This window comes from Oncorhynchus tshawytscha, linkage group LG09 (assembly GCF_018296145.1).
Source record: "Oncorhynchus tshawytscha isolate Ot180627B linkage group LG09, Otsh_v2.0, whole genome shotgun sequence".
Classification (NCBI taxonomy): domain Eukaryota; kingdom Metazoa; phylum Chordata; class Actinopteri; order Salmoniformes; family Salmonidae; genus Oncorhynchus; species Oncorhynchus tshawytscha.
Window position 1 is genome coordinate 77,818,133 of NC_056437.1, and position 17,212 is coordinate 77,835,344.

General features: G+C 40.0%; 1 protein-coding gene across 1 annotated transcript; it reads left to right on the forward strand.

Annotated features, from left to right (window-relative positions):
- Positions 1-480: 480 nt before the first annotated feature.
- LOC112258790 (shiftless antiviral inhibitor of ribosomal frameshifting protein homolog) lies at positions 481-4,847 on the forward strand. The gene is made up of 9 exons (XM_024433374.2): positions 481-878; positions 1,356-1,491; positions 2,144-2,193; positions 2,358-2,417; positions 2,750-2,791; positions 2,936-3,091; positions 3,313-3,416; positions 3,508-3,668; positions 3,908-4,847. Exons 1-9 carry the CDS (start codon positions 852-854, stop codon positions 4,123-4,125), a joined length of 954 nt encoding a protein of 317 aa, XP_024289142.2. The 5' UTR covers positions 481-851; the 3' UTR covers positions 4,126-4,847.
- The last annotated feature ends 12,365 nt before the right edge of the window (positions 4,848-17,212 follow it).

Consider the following 17,212-nt stretch of genomic DNA (forward strand, 5'->3'; position numbering starts at 1 on the left):
TGTACCGCTGAAAGGGAACGTAAATCACAGAAAATAGATGGTGTGGTGGCAGCTGCAGAGAAGTATTTGGGTATATGAGATTTGAATTCAGAAGAGTTACAGGGTGTGTTGAGTGGGGGTGTCCCGCCCTCTCAGGCCGTTGACATGGTGTAGGAGCAGGAGTGAAGCTGGCAGATGGGTGTGACATTTTTTTGATGTTTTTTAATGAAATATTGGTATATAGTTGTAGGGTTGGTTGGTGGTGAAATGTATATGTACATATATATATTACCCCTTTTTATTTTTGTATAATGTGATTGAACATACACTGCCGCACAGTAGGTGGCGAAATGCACAAACAAAATGTGCAACGCCATGATACCAAATAAGAAGAAGAAGAGGTAGCGGGGGTTGGTTGTGTGTTCATTGGTTGGTGTGTATTTGTTTGTACGGTATGTGGCGTGCGTGGACGCGTGGTACGTATGACCAGTCTAATGATACGTTCAAAACAACTCGGAACTGGGAATCCCGAAATCCGACTTCAGTGTGTTAAAAAGAAATGGGAACTCGCACAACAAAAGGGTCTCTGACTGGAAAAATAATAATTTGAACGGTCATTCAACTCGGAATTTCAACTCGTGAACTCGGGCCTCTTTCCAGAGCTCCGACTTTTCACCCTAACGTAATGATCTGACATTGTATTGTTCCAAGATCCCAGTGGTTTTGAACGCGCCATCTTATCAAAGTGAAAGTTGTTAACGTTAGTCAACACACTGCAACTGCAGCGCTACAAGGAAATATATCGATTGTTGCGAAATATGTTGCTATAGAACGACATATGCAAGGGTAGAAAAAGCCTAGACGATAACAAAATGAGCTGTCTGCAAGATGAATTTGAGGTAGGCTACGGTAAACTTAGTTTTCATTTGGCCAGTAACACTGTTTTACATGGTCGATTTGTATGTGCCTTTCTTGTTTGTATTGTAGTCCTACGGATCAAATGTCCAATTTGTGTTTTGGTCGATGTGAAACTTTTAACGTTGGATAATAATTATGTTGTTTTTTTTCTCACATTTCTCATACGTTTAGCCTAAACCTAAATAACGTCATCAAACACTATAGAGTTATTACACTTTATAAATAGGCCTATGTGGTTAGAGAGGACAGGGCAAGAGCAGTGTACGTTTCATTGTGCGTTGTGTTGTGATCTGTTTCTGAATAAACCATGCCCTTAGGCTGCATTTGCATTTGTTGCAATGTTCTGTCGATCTTCCTGTTGAATGTGCCTGATCTTCTATTTTATTTACAACATGATTGACACCAGCCTGTTTATTTTAGATTCTTATTGTCCTTTTCTTATTTGTCTGTTATCTCAGCTGGAGAAAAGTGTCAGGCGGTTCAGGGAGACATTCCATGGAAAGATAGCGGTGGAAAAGGCAACCTTACTGATGAGACGCTATGCCAACAAACATCAAATGGTCACCTGGGCAGTTATACTGAAGAAAGGCAACGGTAAAGAAATGGTTGACAGTAGATGCAAACACCAGTCATACCACCATAGGAAACCCTATGGAGGGGGTTCCAAGACACCGGGTCCTGTACTAAAAAGCCTGTACAGTGGGGATTCTCCGTTATATGTGCCCCTTAGTCCAGGAACAAAACTAGGATTCATCTGTCCTGGAAACTTAAAGGGGCAATCTGCAGTTGCTACATCCGTTTGTTGGACTTATGCATTTATGATATGTACCCATTGATTCTTGAAGAATATAACTTATAAATTCCTCATGAGATTAGTTCAACTGTCGTAACCCATCAGAACTCTAAATATAAGCTTGTTTTACGCCATTGTTTGTAAACAAAGTAAATGAAAAACAAACACTATATAGCCTCAAAACATGGTGTAAACTATCATTTTTATATCATGGATGGTCAGTCCTTGCATCCGTAGCTCTGTGTATACATTTAAAAGTCCATACATTTTTTTTACAGAAACATGGGCGAGGAAGACTGTTATTTTTTCAGCTGCTGATGGCCTCTTTAACCTCTCTTCAGACATGGTCTCGGGTGGTTTAACAACCAGACCCATTTTTATTTGCGTTAAAGGGTTGGCCATGTTGACAATCTAATCTCGGACTCTTCCTCTTTCTCTACTCTTGCTGTGCAGAGCTGGATGATGAGGACAGAAAATGCTTACAGACGGATCAGGCTGTCAAGGTTACATTAATACATTCCATACTATTCTCTGTCGCTTTGTGTGTGTATTTGGGTTAGGGGTGTATCCAGGCGGGTCTGTATTTCTTTGAAATTGTGATCTCTGTGGTCATAAACATGACAGTTCAGTTGTACCCTGACCCTTGACCCACCTCTCTCTCTTTCAGAATGTGGTGCAGAGACTCACCGCTGAGGACAGGGAACCTCAGGTCCCTTCTGCACAACAGGTACAACACAGTCACAGTGTTAGTTAGTCCGTCTTTCATTGGGTTAAAGAATCAATGTTCATCAGAAGACATCTGGATATCAGGCATTTTAGTATAATGCAAAAATCTCTGTTGATTTTGAAGTTCTATATTCCATAACCATATTGGTAATGGGTAATAACACATTGGGAATAGATTTGTGAGCTATTATAACAACACTGTTCAAGGGCTGGAAGAGGGAATAAAACTCCTATCATATTACATTTGTCCTATATCCAATCTGATAATCAGGTTGGTAAATTGGTTGCCTTGACTATTTCTAATTCTATGACTTACATTTGTCTTCCCTACAGCCCCGAGGTAGCAGACAGCCTGAAGACGATAATGATATCAAGGTCAGTCATCCACAGACTATTTACCGACTTTACTGGTGGGGAAAGAGATTATGGGTTAAGTGGATGGCTAACTGAAAGGTGTGTGTGTGCGCATTGGTGTGTCCCTGCCATTATGTGTGTGGCTCGTGTGTGTTGAGTCTTCAGGAGCTGGGAGAGCGTCTGCGGGTCCTGCCTCTCACTGAGAAGAACAAGAGAATGTTTGATAATGCCCAGCGCCACCTCACCCCCTCTGTCCTGCACCAGTTTGCCTGCCAGACCTGTGACAATGACTGGTGGCGTCGGGTACCTCAGAGGAAGAGGGTAATGCTCTTCCATACATACCCACCTGGTATCCATCGTGGTCTTCACACATCTCTGTTTGATATGCATGCCAAACCCATTCATAATAGTTCAAACGTATTTCTCCATGCCTGTGTCTGTAACTGTGTTCCTGTTACCTTGTTACTTTGTCTTAGAATGTGTATTTCACATGGCCAGTTCATCTAATAACTGGGGTCTCCACTGACTGTCATCTGTCCTAGGTATCTCGCTGTCACCTGTGCAAGAAGAAATATGACCCTGTCCCTTATGACAAAATGTGGGGTATTGGAGAGTTCTGCTGCACCAAATGCACACGCTCCTTCAGGTAAAAGCTGGAGCTGTCCTGTACATGTGTGATTATGAGAAATGATAAATGTGATTTAATCTCTATGCACTTGGTTTGATTTGTCCATCAGGGGCTTTGGGAGGATGGATTTGGGCTCCCCCTGCTACTCCTGCCGAACTCTGGTGATCCCAACAGAGATTCTTCCTCCACGCAAGGGAGGGGTAGGAGTAGTAGGACCCAGAAAACCTATCCCACACAGCTGCCTCGCTGAGGACTGTTACAACAGACAAGGTTAAACTACACACACACACACACACACACACACACACACACACACACACACACACACATTGCGCTGTACAGTGCAATGTACTGTGGTTTGTAGAGTGTGTTACTACAAACAAGTACCACAAGATGGCGGCCTTTTACATGTCTGTCTGGCTGCTGGTTCCAGCCAACTAACTGGCCTTTTACATGTCTGTCTGGCTGCTGGTTCCAGCCAACTAACTGGCCTTGTACTTCCATTCCAGAGCCCCATGTTCCTGGGACAGAGTGTGTCCACCCCCGCAGTCGCCAGAGGAACAGGAAGCCTCGCGTAGTCAATCCCAGCTCCGTCCACATCAGCTCCGGCTCCACCGTCAACACCTGCCTGAGCCAAGGAAGCCTGGAGAACCTGTACGACCTCATCATGGATGACATCAGAGAGGAGAGTGAAGAGGACAACAGTAGTGGTAGCAGCAGCAGCTAGAGCAGCACTGATGTTACCAGTGACCAACAGTCGTGAGCAGCTTCCATGCTTCCCCAATTGTGCTTCCAACGATCAGGATATGATCACTTTTCTTAGGTTCACATTCAGTGTAAGGATGGCATCTCATAGGCCTACCGACATAGTATTGGTTGTACTTTCCTTTCATTTTTAAAAACCATGAAAATACCGCTCAATATTCACAACAGTCAGATGATATAAGTGAGATGATATAGCTAGTTTCATGTTTTGCTTTTGTCTTTGTTTATTCTTCTTGAAGTGTTTCCACGTGTTGCTGCTGCTTTGTTAATGTCTGAATGATAAGGGGAGATTGACCACACTGGCTTCTGCCCATAATTCTGACTTTACTTTTGGTTACCTATTCAGGAGATAGCTTTCTATTAATGTGTGTGTTCAAATAGATTTGTCATATCAACTTGAACAAGAATATATTATAAAACACAAATAATGCATTTTGGTTCCCCCCCCCAAAAACCCAAATAATGCATTATGAAATCTTACTATTATTCATGTTCAATACGACTCGGGTTCAAATCCAATTGTATTTGTCACATGCACTAAATACAACAGGTGAAATGTTGAAGACTTACCGTGAAATGTTACTTACAAGCCCTTAACCAGCAATGCAGAGTTTTTAAAAAGTACGAATATAAGAAAATATTCAAAACTGTAACACAATAAAATAACAATAACGAGGCTATATATATAAGGGTTCCCAATACTGAGTCAATGTGCGGGGTACAGGTTAATTGAGGTGATATGTACATGTAGATAGGGGTAAAGTGACTATGCATAGATAATAAACAGCAAGTAGAAGCAGGGTAAAAAAAAGGGTGGCCATTTGATTAAGTGTTCAGGATTCTTATGGCTTGGGGATAGAAGCTATTAAAGGAGCCTTTTGGATCTAGACTTGGCGCTCTGGTGCCGCTCGCCGTGCGGTAGCAGAGAGAGCAGTCTGATATGGGTGGCTGGATTCTTTCACAATTTTTAGGAGGGAAAATCACAGACATGCCCCCATGGATTTTAAAATATCACTGTAAATAATTTAGAAGATACCTGTACACCAATAAAGCACAATTTATTCTGTTTGTTTCAGAATAACCTGAGAAAAACATTTACAGTGGGGTTCAAAGTTATTGATAAAGATAAGCAATATTGACTTCATAAAATAAAGAATTCAAACACTGAGCTATATTGTAAGCGGAAACATTTTTGGAAAATTGTTATTTTATACTAATACAATTCCTCAGACGGAGAGATGTTGTTTAACAGATAATATTATTTTTCTCTCAAAAAGGTAGTGGTCAAAATGATTGACACCCCTTAATATTCTTATAAATAAAATAGTCAACAGTTTTGTATTTGGTCCCATGTCCCTAGCACACAATGACTACATCAAGATTGTGACTACAAACTTTTTGGATGCATTTGCAGTTAGTTTAAGTTGTGTTTCAGATAATTTTGTGCCCAATAGAAATGAATGGTAAATCATGTATTGTGTCTTTTTGGAATCACTTTTATTGTAAATAAGAATATAATGTTTCTAAACACTTCTACATTAATGTGGATGCTACTTTGATTGCGTATAATCTTTAATGAATCGTAAATAATGATGAGTGAGAAAGTTACAGAGGGACTAAGCTCCTAGGTATAACATTGGATGGTCAATTATCATTGGATGGTCAATTATCAGCAGCGCCTCTTCAACCTCAGTAGGCTGAAGAAATTCGGCTTGTCACCAAAAACAGTCACAAACTTTTACAGATGCACAATCGAGAGCATCCTGTCGGGCTGTATCACTGCCTGGTACGGCAGCTGCTCCGCCCATAACCGGAAGGCTCTCCAGAGGGTAGTGAGGTCTAGCATAAAAGCCTGATTGGTGAAGTCCTGCAGAGATGGTTGACCTTCTGGAAGCTTCCCCGATCTCCACAGAGGAACTCTGGAGCTCTGTCAGAGTGACCATCGGGTTCTTGGTCACCTTCCTGACCAAGGCCCTTTTCCCCCAATCGCTCAGTTTGGCTGGGTGGCCAGCTCTGGGAAGAGTCTTGGTGGTTCTAAACTTCTTCCATTTAAAAAGGATGGAGGCCACTGTGTTCTTGGGGATCTTCAATGCTGCAGAAATGTTTTGGTACCCTTCCCCAGATCTGTGCCTCGACACAATTCTGTCTTGGAGCTCCTCTGACAATTCCTTTGACCTCATGGCTTGGTTCTGCTCTGACATGCACTGTTAACTGTGGTACCAAATCATGTCCAATCAATTGAATTTACCACAGGTGGACTCCAATCAAGTTGTCGAAACATCTCAAGGATGATCAATGGAAACAGGATGCACTTGAGCTCAATTTTGTGTCTCATAGCAAAGGGTCTGAATACTTATGTAAATAAGGTATTTCTGTTTTTCATTTTTAACAAACTTGCAACAATTTCCAAAAAACTGTTTTTGCTTTGTCATTATGGGGTATTGTGTGCAGATTAATGATTAATAATGATTTATTTTTTAAAAATAATAAACATTTTTAGAATAAGGCTATAACTTAACAAAATGTGGAAAAGGTGAAGGGGTCTGAATACCTTCCGAATGCACAGTAACTGCATAACATCAACAATGCCAATCTTTCCTTGTTGAGGGTTAAAGAGAGATTAAATACTTATCTTGTAGTTTTTATAAGAAATATTACTTTGATGAGAATTCCAGATTGTCTGCATAATCAAATAACATACATCTCAGACACACATACATACCCCACAAGACAGGGGACTCGTCACAGTATTATACATGGAACCACCCTTCTATCTCCAATTACTCAAGCAAACATCAAAATGACCTAAAAATGTTTTATAAAACAACATCTCATGGCACAATAGGAACTGTGAAATGACACACACTGACACACTCTTAACAAAGTTTAAGGCACTGCATCTCAGTGGTAGAGGCGTCACTACAGACACCCTGGTTAGATTCCATGCTGTATAACAACCGGCCGCAATCCCATTTGGAGGTGCACAATTGGCCCAGCGTTGTTCGGGATTGGCCGGTGTAAGCCGTCATTGTAAATAAGTATTTGTTCTTAACTGACTTGCCCAGTTAAATAAAGGTAAAATACATTTTTAAAAATACATTATTTAGTTGTATTGTTTATATATCATTGTATTTTATATTTGTATGACGGTTCTTGTCTATCAGCGTTTTGTTACTTGTCGTGTTGTATGTGTGGACCCCAGGAAGAGTAGCTGCTGCTTCAGCAAAAGCTAATAGGGATTCTAATAAACCAATAAAACCAGTAGTCATTCAGGATTTTCTGACACAATACATTAATTACCATTCATTTCTATTGGGCACAAAATCATCTGAATCACAACCAAAACTAACTGCAAATGCATTGTTAGGAATATGGGACCAAATACTAAACTTTTGACTACTTTATTTTTACAAATCTTTAAGGGTGTCAATAATTTGGACTCCTACCTTTTTGAGAAAAATGGTATTACTTGTTAAGAAAAATCTATTTTTCTTTAGCAATTGTATTGCTGTAAAATTATATAATTTCCCACTTGTTTTTGAGCGTACAATATAGCCCAGTATTTGAATAATTTATTTTATACAGTCATTATTCCTCATCTTTATCGAGGGTGTCAATCATTTCAGACCTGCTGTACACACTCTTTGCCCCTGGAAAAGAATATTTGTTTGCCAAATTGAAGCATATGGAAAGCAGTTATGAGCTTGGAAATGCCTCGGGGATGAATCTCTTTACAAGGTTATCTTTCCCTGAGGAAGGAGTAAAAGTTTATTGATGATTTATAAATGATCAATAGAATAACGTAGTTATATCGTTATTACTTTAATTTAAATGGCATCACATTATGTGTTACCCTGATATCTTCATATAATAAACAGAAGGTCGGACTAAATGGCAAGATCCTGCTGAGTATTGAATACACAACTCATTAATTGACTCAATACAGAGGCTTGCCATCCCATGTGTGATTTAACACTGCTTATCTTCTGATGTGACAGTTATAGTTTAGTGAAAAGGGGTTGACTTGATTATAAAGCCCACAGTGCGTCTGTAGTTTACCACACAGTAGCTAGTGGTGTGGAGAGGAGATGAAGGCAGATGCCTCTCAGTGACTCACTCTTTAAAAGTCAATTTCTTAACAGGGTGTGGGTGTACCTCACAGCTCAGTCTGGCAGGTAGTGAGATCTAGCCCATCTGTGACACACACACACATGTTGCAGTGGAGAGTGAGTGTGTACCATAAGGCAACACACCAACTAACTGACTGATGTTTGATTTTAGTTTAACTGCTTTCCAATCAGTCGAGGACTTTAGAGGAAACATGCCTCAAAGACCCATGCTGGTCTCTCAGGCAAATGATTGAGTCAATCCATCATTGAGGGAAATGCCCAGTCATATGAATGATATTGCCACGACTTCCGCCGAGGTTGGTCCCTCCTTGTTCGTTCGGCGGTCGACGTCACCGGTCTTCTAGCCATCGCCGATCCACCTTTAATTTTCCATTTGTTTTGTCTTGTTTTCCCGCACACCTGGTTTGCATTCCCTCATTACTCGTCTTGCATATAACCCTCTGTTTCCCCCCATGTCTGGGTGTGTGATTCTGTAAAGGAGTGTGTAACTGGCTGCAGGGAAGTCAGGCACAGGAGAGCAGAAATGGGTAGCAAACGGAGGCCTTTATTGAGGCGAACAGAACACGGTACTATGAAAACTAAACACACACGGGGTACAATAACCCGGCGCAAACCAGCCTGGAGTACACATACATTTACAGAAAACAATTCCACACACACATTAAAAATAAAGATAAACCCTTGAATGAGTAGGTGTGTCCAAACTTTTTTGACTGGTACTGTATGTGCATAAATAAGATATAGCACCACGACTATACCCTGATGAAGACCGCTTGTCTGTCGAAAACATTGGTTATTAGGTTATAAAATGAGTGCGTCTGAGCTCGTAGAGTGTGTGGCTCTCCTTTTCTTTTTCAAGTGTTCTACTCTGCCAGCCAGCACCTAAACATGTGTGCGTTTCTTTCGCCTCCAGATAAAACCAGTATTAACCTTGCTAGACAAGGAATTACAAAATATTTGTAGCCACATTACTCTAGAGACGGTTATGACCAGTGACATGATGGTATTGTCATTCCTTTTTGTCTAGAATTCATATGGACAGAAGCAGTCTAATTTATTCCCTGTCCGTTTTGAGAGTGGTGACAGTGTTTCTCATCAGGACACTCAGATCATCTGAGGACACTCCTTAGATCACATCCTCAATCAGCCTTGGTCTGGTCTAGTCTAACTCATCTCATCTCTCTGCATCCTCTGACCCTTCCCACATCACTCCACGCCTAAACATGGCCAGAGATGTCTGACTACTTTCAATCACCGCAAAGTGTCAGCGAGAAATGTCTTACCTCAACTAAAGGTTCCTTTCTGTAGATGTGTGCCTTGACGAAATGTTGGCATCTGGGAGAGTTGTGCTAAAAGCACAAAGATGATTACCAATCAAGTGGAATGTCTTTGTCTGCAATTAAATGAGATTGATGTCTTACATTTGTTAACATAAAATGAATACCTTGATAGTTGATGGTGAACTGGATAACTTTATTATTGACATTGTCCAGAGAGTTATGTGAAAGCCATTGGTCCAGTTATAAATTGGTTTCGGACTGATTTAACCAGTCAATATTTTTTTGTCACCCATCAAATACATATTACATGTGGCGTCCCACAAGGTTAGATATTGGGTCCTTTACTGCTCAGTTTATATATATATGTTACACCTTGGCAGCGTTATCAGAAAGCAAAGCATTGATTTTCACTGCTACGCAGACAATACACAACTTTGTATTTCTGTGTCACCAGAGGAATTTAGCTCCACAGATAAATTATTAGACTGTATTAGTGATTTAAATTCTTGGATGGCTCACAACTTCCTCCAGCTAAATCAAGACAAGACTGGGGTATTTATTGTTGGAGCCAAAGCACAGAGAGATAATCTAGCTGCACATTCTAATTCACGGGCCATAAAGATAAAACAAAAGGTAAAAATCCCAGGTTTAATTTTAGATTCTGTACAAAATATCAAATCACAAGTTAGGAATGTGACCAAAATAGCTTTTTAACACCTGAGGAACGGCTGTTGTCGGTGGAAGAAGGTGAGGACCAAGGTGCAGCGTGCTAAGTGTTAATGATTTTTAATATAATCAACACTGAACACTAAACAAAATAATAACTAGGAAGAACGAACAACCGAAACAGTCCTGTCTAGTGAATACACACAAAACAGAAAATAAACACCCACGAAAAACAGGTGGAAAAAGGCTACCTAAGTATGATTCTCAATCAGAGACAACTAACGAAACCTGCCTCTGATTGAGAACCATACCAGGCCAAACTCAAAAACCAACATAGAAAAACAAACATAGACAGCCCACCCCAACTCACGCCCTGACCAACTTAAACAAAGACAAGACAAAGGAACTAAGGTCAGAATGTGACAGGAACATTGCCAATGTTTCTCTCTCAGGCTGATACAAAGAGAATCATCCATGCTTTTATTACAAGCAGGCTTGACTACTGTAATGCTCTCATGTCTGGTGTACCTAAGAAAGCCATTGGTCAACTGCAAAAACATACAGAATGCTGCAGCACGGGTACTGACTAAGACCAGACAGAGAGCACACATTACACCGGTTTTAAGGTCTCTCCACTGGCTGCCTGTGAGTTTTAGAATTCATTTGAATTATTCTATTGTGCACCCCAATACATGTCAGACATGTTATGTACCCAGTAGGTCCCTCAGGTCCCCTGGCACTGTCCTTTTTACTATCCCAAAGTTATTATGCAGCCTTTAGTTATTATGCCCCCAGACTCCGCAATAGCCTCCAATAGAACCCGAGGGGGGCCGGAACTGTGGACATATTTAAAAGAGTTGTTAAAACACATGTTTTAGCTTTGCTTTTTAGTTGTTCAGTTTGTCATTCTTTAGTATGTTTATCTTATGTTTGTTGTGTAGTAAATATTTCAGCTTTTATTTTCATAGGTTTGTAATATTTTTTTCCCTGTAAAGCACATTGCATCGCATTCCATGTCTGAAATGTGCTGTATAAATAAAGCTTGATTTGATTTGTGGAATGAGAGATAACAATAAGGACTAATCATGCTCTCCCTCAGTAGTGTTTTAGTTGGCAGTGTGACATTCCAGACTGAAGGCAGAAGTGTTGAGAAGGTACTGACATAAATTCTCATCCTAATTGGCTTGAAGTCAATCTAACCTATGCATTCCTCGTTACCTGTAATATAAATGACTGACATGTATCGCCCAGGTGGGATGACTTTTCAATGAGGTCCAATTCTAGGAACACTTTTTTACTCATGAATACCCTCAGAGTTATAAGATGTCGCATATGTTGGGTAGGGTTGCGTAAACAATCCAAATTAGTAGGCTAATTTCCGAATTAATTGCAATAACTAATAAAGAAGCTTTCAAGTTGACATCAGATGTTGAAAACTTGAAGACTGACATTCTTTATTGCTATTTATTGCTCTCTGTGGATGGGTTGCCTGACAACATCACAAAACATATGTGGGCGCATTGATGCGCAGAATGCTGTGTGTTTTATGATTCTGAAAGGTCAGATAGCTGGGAGAAAACTACTCATCACATGGCTGCTATGTCTCCATCTAATTTGGCTGATCTCTTGAGCTGTGCTAGACATGATTAACACAACACAGCTATGTTACCATAATGTTGTTTCAGTTATATGGCTGAAACAGGACTGTAAAACAAACAAAAAAAGATGTCTAGACGAAACATTTATTTCAGTTTTTGTTCTTCCAGAAATATGTAATTATCTCCTGATGACGTCCACAATTTTATCTTTATTTAACTAGGCAAGTCAGTTAAGAACAAATTCTTATTTTCAATGACAGCCTAGAACAGTGGGTTAACTGCCTTGTTCAGGGGCAGAACAACAAATGTGTACTTGTCAGCTCAGGGGTTTGAACTTGCAACACTTTTGGTTACCAGTCCAAGGCTCTAACCACTAGGCTACACTGCCATTGATGCTGCCATTGATACTGACCCTTATGACTTCAATGGAGAATGATTTTCAAATGGGTTTGATTTTCAATGCAGCTTGATTACAGACATTTGAGCTTCTATCATGTCATTTTGGCAGGCTCTATATAACCTCTCACCTGTATCAATCGTTCTACTTCAATGATACATTAATTTTATTTCATACACTTTTTTTTTTTTTTTTTTTTAGCAATCAAATTAAAAAAGTGAATCCTGTCAAAGACGCTAAGTTAACTTAACCTCCCAGCCAGCCTGATCTTCTTGGCACATATTCACACCTCTAAACATGAGAGAGGCAGCAACATGCCTGAGATTGACTGCATACTCAGTGAGCCATTTCACTGAAACTACCTCTGTGGCCTGGGTAGGATTGAACTGGATAGAGCAGCAATCTCATTTTACAGATTCATCCCTAGAGTTGACCCCAATGTCCAAAAAGACAATGAGGATATTAGGAACCTTTGTGTCTAGCTGGGATATTGAATGCAAAACACATGCCTACGTGCTGATTGAACCACTCTTGTCACACACATCCAATAGCACCTGTACTTCAGCCTGGAATTGGTCCATCTATCATTAGAGGGATGATATAACCAACACGTTATTTTGTTCTTTCTTGTGGTGTATATCCAGCCTGTATTTTACAGTTGAAGTCGGAAGTTTACATACACCTGAGCTAAACGCATTTAAACTCAGTTTTCACAATTCCTGACATTTACTCCTAGTAAAAATTCCCTGTCTTAGGTCCGTTAGGATCACCACTTTATTTTAAGAATGTGAAATAACAGTAGAGAGAATGACTTCAGCTTTTATTTATTTCATCACATTCTCAGTGGGTCAGAAGTTTACATACACTCAATTAGTATTTGGTAGCATTGCCTTTAAATTGTTTAACTTGGGTCAAACATTTCCGGTAGCCTTCCACTAGCTTCCCACAATAAGTTGGGTGAATTTTGGCCCATTCCTCCTGACAGAGCTGGTGTCACTGAGGTTAGGTTTGTAGGCCTCCTTGCTCACACACGCTTTTTCAGTTCAGCTCACAAATTTTCTATAGGATTGATGTCAGGTCTTTGTGATGGCCACTCCAATACCTTGACTTTGTTGTCCTTAAGCCATTTTTCCACAACTTTGCTTGGGGTCATTGTCCATTTGGCAGACCCATTTGCAACCAAGCTTTAACTTCCTGACTGATGTCTTGAGATGTTGCTTCAATATATTCACATAATTTTGAAGAGCACCAGTCCCTCCTGCAGCAAAGCACCCCCACAACATGATGCTGCCAACCCTGTGCTTCCTGGTTGGGATGGTGTTCTTCAGCTTGCAAGCCTCCCCCTTTTTCCTCCAAACATAACAATGGTCATTATTGCCAAACAGTTCTATTTTTGTTTCATCAGACTAGAGGACATTTCTCCAAAAAGTACGATCTTTGTCCCCATGTGCATTTGCAAACCGTAGTCTGGCTTTTTTATGGCAGTTTTGGAGCAGTGGCTTCTTCCTTGCTGAGCGGCCTTTCAGGTTATGTCGATATAGGACTCATTTTACTGTGAATATAGATACTTTTGTACCTGTTTACTCCAGCATCTTCCTTTGCTGTTGTTCTAGGATTGATTTGCACTTTTTGCACCAAAGTTTGTTCATCTCTAGGAGACAGAATGCGTCTCCTTTTTGAGCGGTATGACAGCTGCGTGGTCCCATGGTGTTTATACTTGCGTATGATTGTTTGTACAGATGAAAGTGGTACCTTCAGGCATTTGGAAATTACTCCCAAGGATGAACCAGACTTGTGGAGGTCTACAATGTTGTTTCTTAGTTCTTGATTTCTTTTGATTTTCCCATGATGTCAAGCAAAGACGCACTGAGTTTGAAGGTAGGCCTTGAAATACATCCACAGATACACCTCCAATTGACTCAAATGATGTCAATTAGCCTATCAGAAGCTTCTAAAGCCATAATTTTCTGGAATTTTCCAAGCTGATTAAAGGCACAGTCAACTTAGTGTATGTAAACTTCTGACCCACTGGAATTGTGATACAGTGAATTATAGGTGAAATAATCTGTCTGTAAACAATTGTTGGAAAAATTACTTGTGTCATGCACGAAGTAGACTTGCCGACTTGCCAAAACTATAGTTTGTTATGTGGAGTGGTTGAAAAACGAGTTTTAATGACTCCAACCTAAGTGTATGTAAACTTCCAACTTCAACTGTATGTGTGTATTAACATAGACCTTAGCCTATGCCTGCTATGTGATGCATGCCATAAAACACATGGAAGCTGTAGACCTACATGCTACATGCAGATCTGCCACCAGAGGTGTCATGCCCATAAGGGGCACAGGGGCACGTGCCAACTCAGATGTGTCCTGGGAAAAAAATAACATTACATTTTTTTGTTTAATTTGTTGTTATTGTTTCTCTGTAATACTACTAGACCCCTACAGATGTAAGATGTTAATTTGAGGCAGTTTACTACAGCAGGAAAATAATCCCGCAGCAATAGGAAATGGGAATTATTATGTGGATTATATTTAATGCACATTTTTTTTGTAAGGGAAAATCAAATCTGTTATTTCAAAGTGGAAATGACAGACTTCAGAAACTTTTTAAAACCTCAAATACACTACAAGTTTTACATATCCTGCAACAGGGTGACCTAATTTAGTTTTTGGAATCAAACCACTCGACTGCATCCCTACTTTATATCGGCATCGAACATGTTACCCTCCCTAGGAGAGGGGGTGACCTCGACAATTTATTGTTCAAATGAGAGGCTGTCTGGATCTTTCATATATAGACCCTTGCCCCCTTCGGTCTTGACGTAGACTTTGATCTGAAGCCATTCTTGTGATTATTGTGATTTAGCTATTCATTGTAAATGTTTGTAGGCCTATGAAGCCAAATTGTATCTATGATCGTATGCTATCCATTCATGATTTTTGTATGTTATTTTTTATATCTGAGAATGAACCAATGATATCAGGCCACACCTGGCCATGATTACAGACACCCGTGTGTGTCCTTTGACACTATAAACTAGTCACCCCGCAGTTTGTCATTATACCCTGATGAAGACAGCTTGTCTGTCAAAACGTTGGTTATTAGGTTATTACATTATTGTATCTGAGCTCCTACAGTGTGCGGCTCTCCTTTAATTGTGTAGCAATTTTATGAAGTTGGCTCTAGCTAGCCCAGATATGTTTCCAATCTCCCTACCTCATAACTAGCTACCAAGACATTTCAGGCTATCAAGTTAGAGTAGCTTGTCTAACTATCTTAGCTGGCATGCCTGCTGGCAAGGTTGGTGGACTAGAAAAGCAAGCAATTACTAAATGTACTGAACAAGACTCATTCCTTTCAATATTTGACTCAGATTTTAGTAGAAATGCAGAGTAGCATATTTAGTGTCTTAAATTTAAAAAACAACAGTCGGTAGTATACAGATAGCTCAAGAGGTAAGATTAGATATGCAGAAAAATAACCATGTTGTTTTTACATAGAATTAAGCATAATGCTTATGGCTCTGGATTGCAGAAAAATAACCATGTTGTTTTTACATAGAATTAAGCATAATGCTTATGGCTCTGGATTGCAGAAAAATAACCATGTTGTTTTTACATAGAATTAAGCATAATGCTCATGGCTCTGGATTGCAGAAAAAAAAGATGTTTCATATGTTTGAAAAATGCTAAATTCTCCAAATTGGCAAATACCTGAATTATTGGTGATAATGAAGAAAGAAATGTTATACATTCCTAATTAATTACATAATTGTGTTCTGGGTTTATTTTGGAAATTAGCTTCTGTGATTTTATTTTTATAGCCCCTCTCTGACCCACCCACCAGCCATCCTCACATACTTTGTGCCCCCTCAGGTTTTTGGGTTGCATGACGCCCCTGTCTGACACAGAGATAGAAAGAGTGAAATCACAGAATAAGAACTGTTAAGATCAATACATATATTCATTAGAGAGGGTTTGATTTGTCCAACATTGATTCCATTAGCCTTTTTCACCAAGTCAACTGCAACTGCAATATATATGTCTTCAATAAGTCATTGCTTATTGTCCTAACTCAATAGTACTCACCTCTGGGTGTTCTGCCCTTATTGGATAATCATTTATCCAGAGGTAAACAATTCGAACACACAATGTAAAACAAATGGGTTGAAAAAAACAACACATGCATCATGAGAAAAAGGTCAGGTGGCTTTAGACAAGGCTTTAGACACTCGTGAGTTTGCTCACCAGTTGCGCACAAAGCTATGTCAAAAACAATATTTACTCTCATAAAAATGCACATATGATGCTATATGGAGAGAGGGGCGGAGCAGAACATTGGAATATAAACTGACCACAGCGTTACCGATTGACAGGCACACGAGAGAGACCACACTATAACGCCTGTTACAACTTCGGCTTTGCTTAATAGATATCTGTTTGTTTCATACAGAAGAAACACCTGCAGCCTATCATCTATTTCCCCAAATTTACCGACATGGACGTTTTAAAGTTTGTGGTTTTGATAGTTGCAGTTTTTGCGCAGGTTTACTGTGCCCTGGGAACCCCAACCAGCGACGATGGAGATATTTGGTCGATTGAAAACTGGCAGGTAAAACGCATGTCCCTCTTCTGAAGTGCATAGCTAGTTGGAACTAGCGAATGTTGTAGCGTCCTGCTGCGTTCAAGCTATTATTTTTAGGTTTCACGTTTAGGACATCTGATAAGGCAATGGTTGATAGAAGGCTTCTGTTACTTATTCACTGTTACAATTATTGTTACAGAGGGATCCGTTGGAGAGTGGCTTGGCCTTCGGCGTGGCTGACCTCACCAAGAGGTCCGAATTGCAGCAGTTTCAACAACTCGTGGGGAAAAGCTCAGGTCAATTCAACTTTCATATCTTTTGATCTGGTCGGTTTGTTTGTTGTTGTTCTTTTTTTTTTGGGGGTCATAGTAAAATGAGCTTGTAGGCT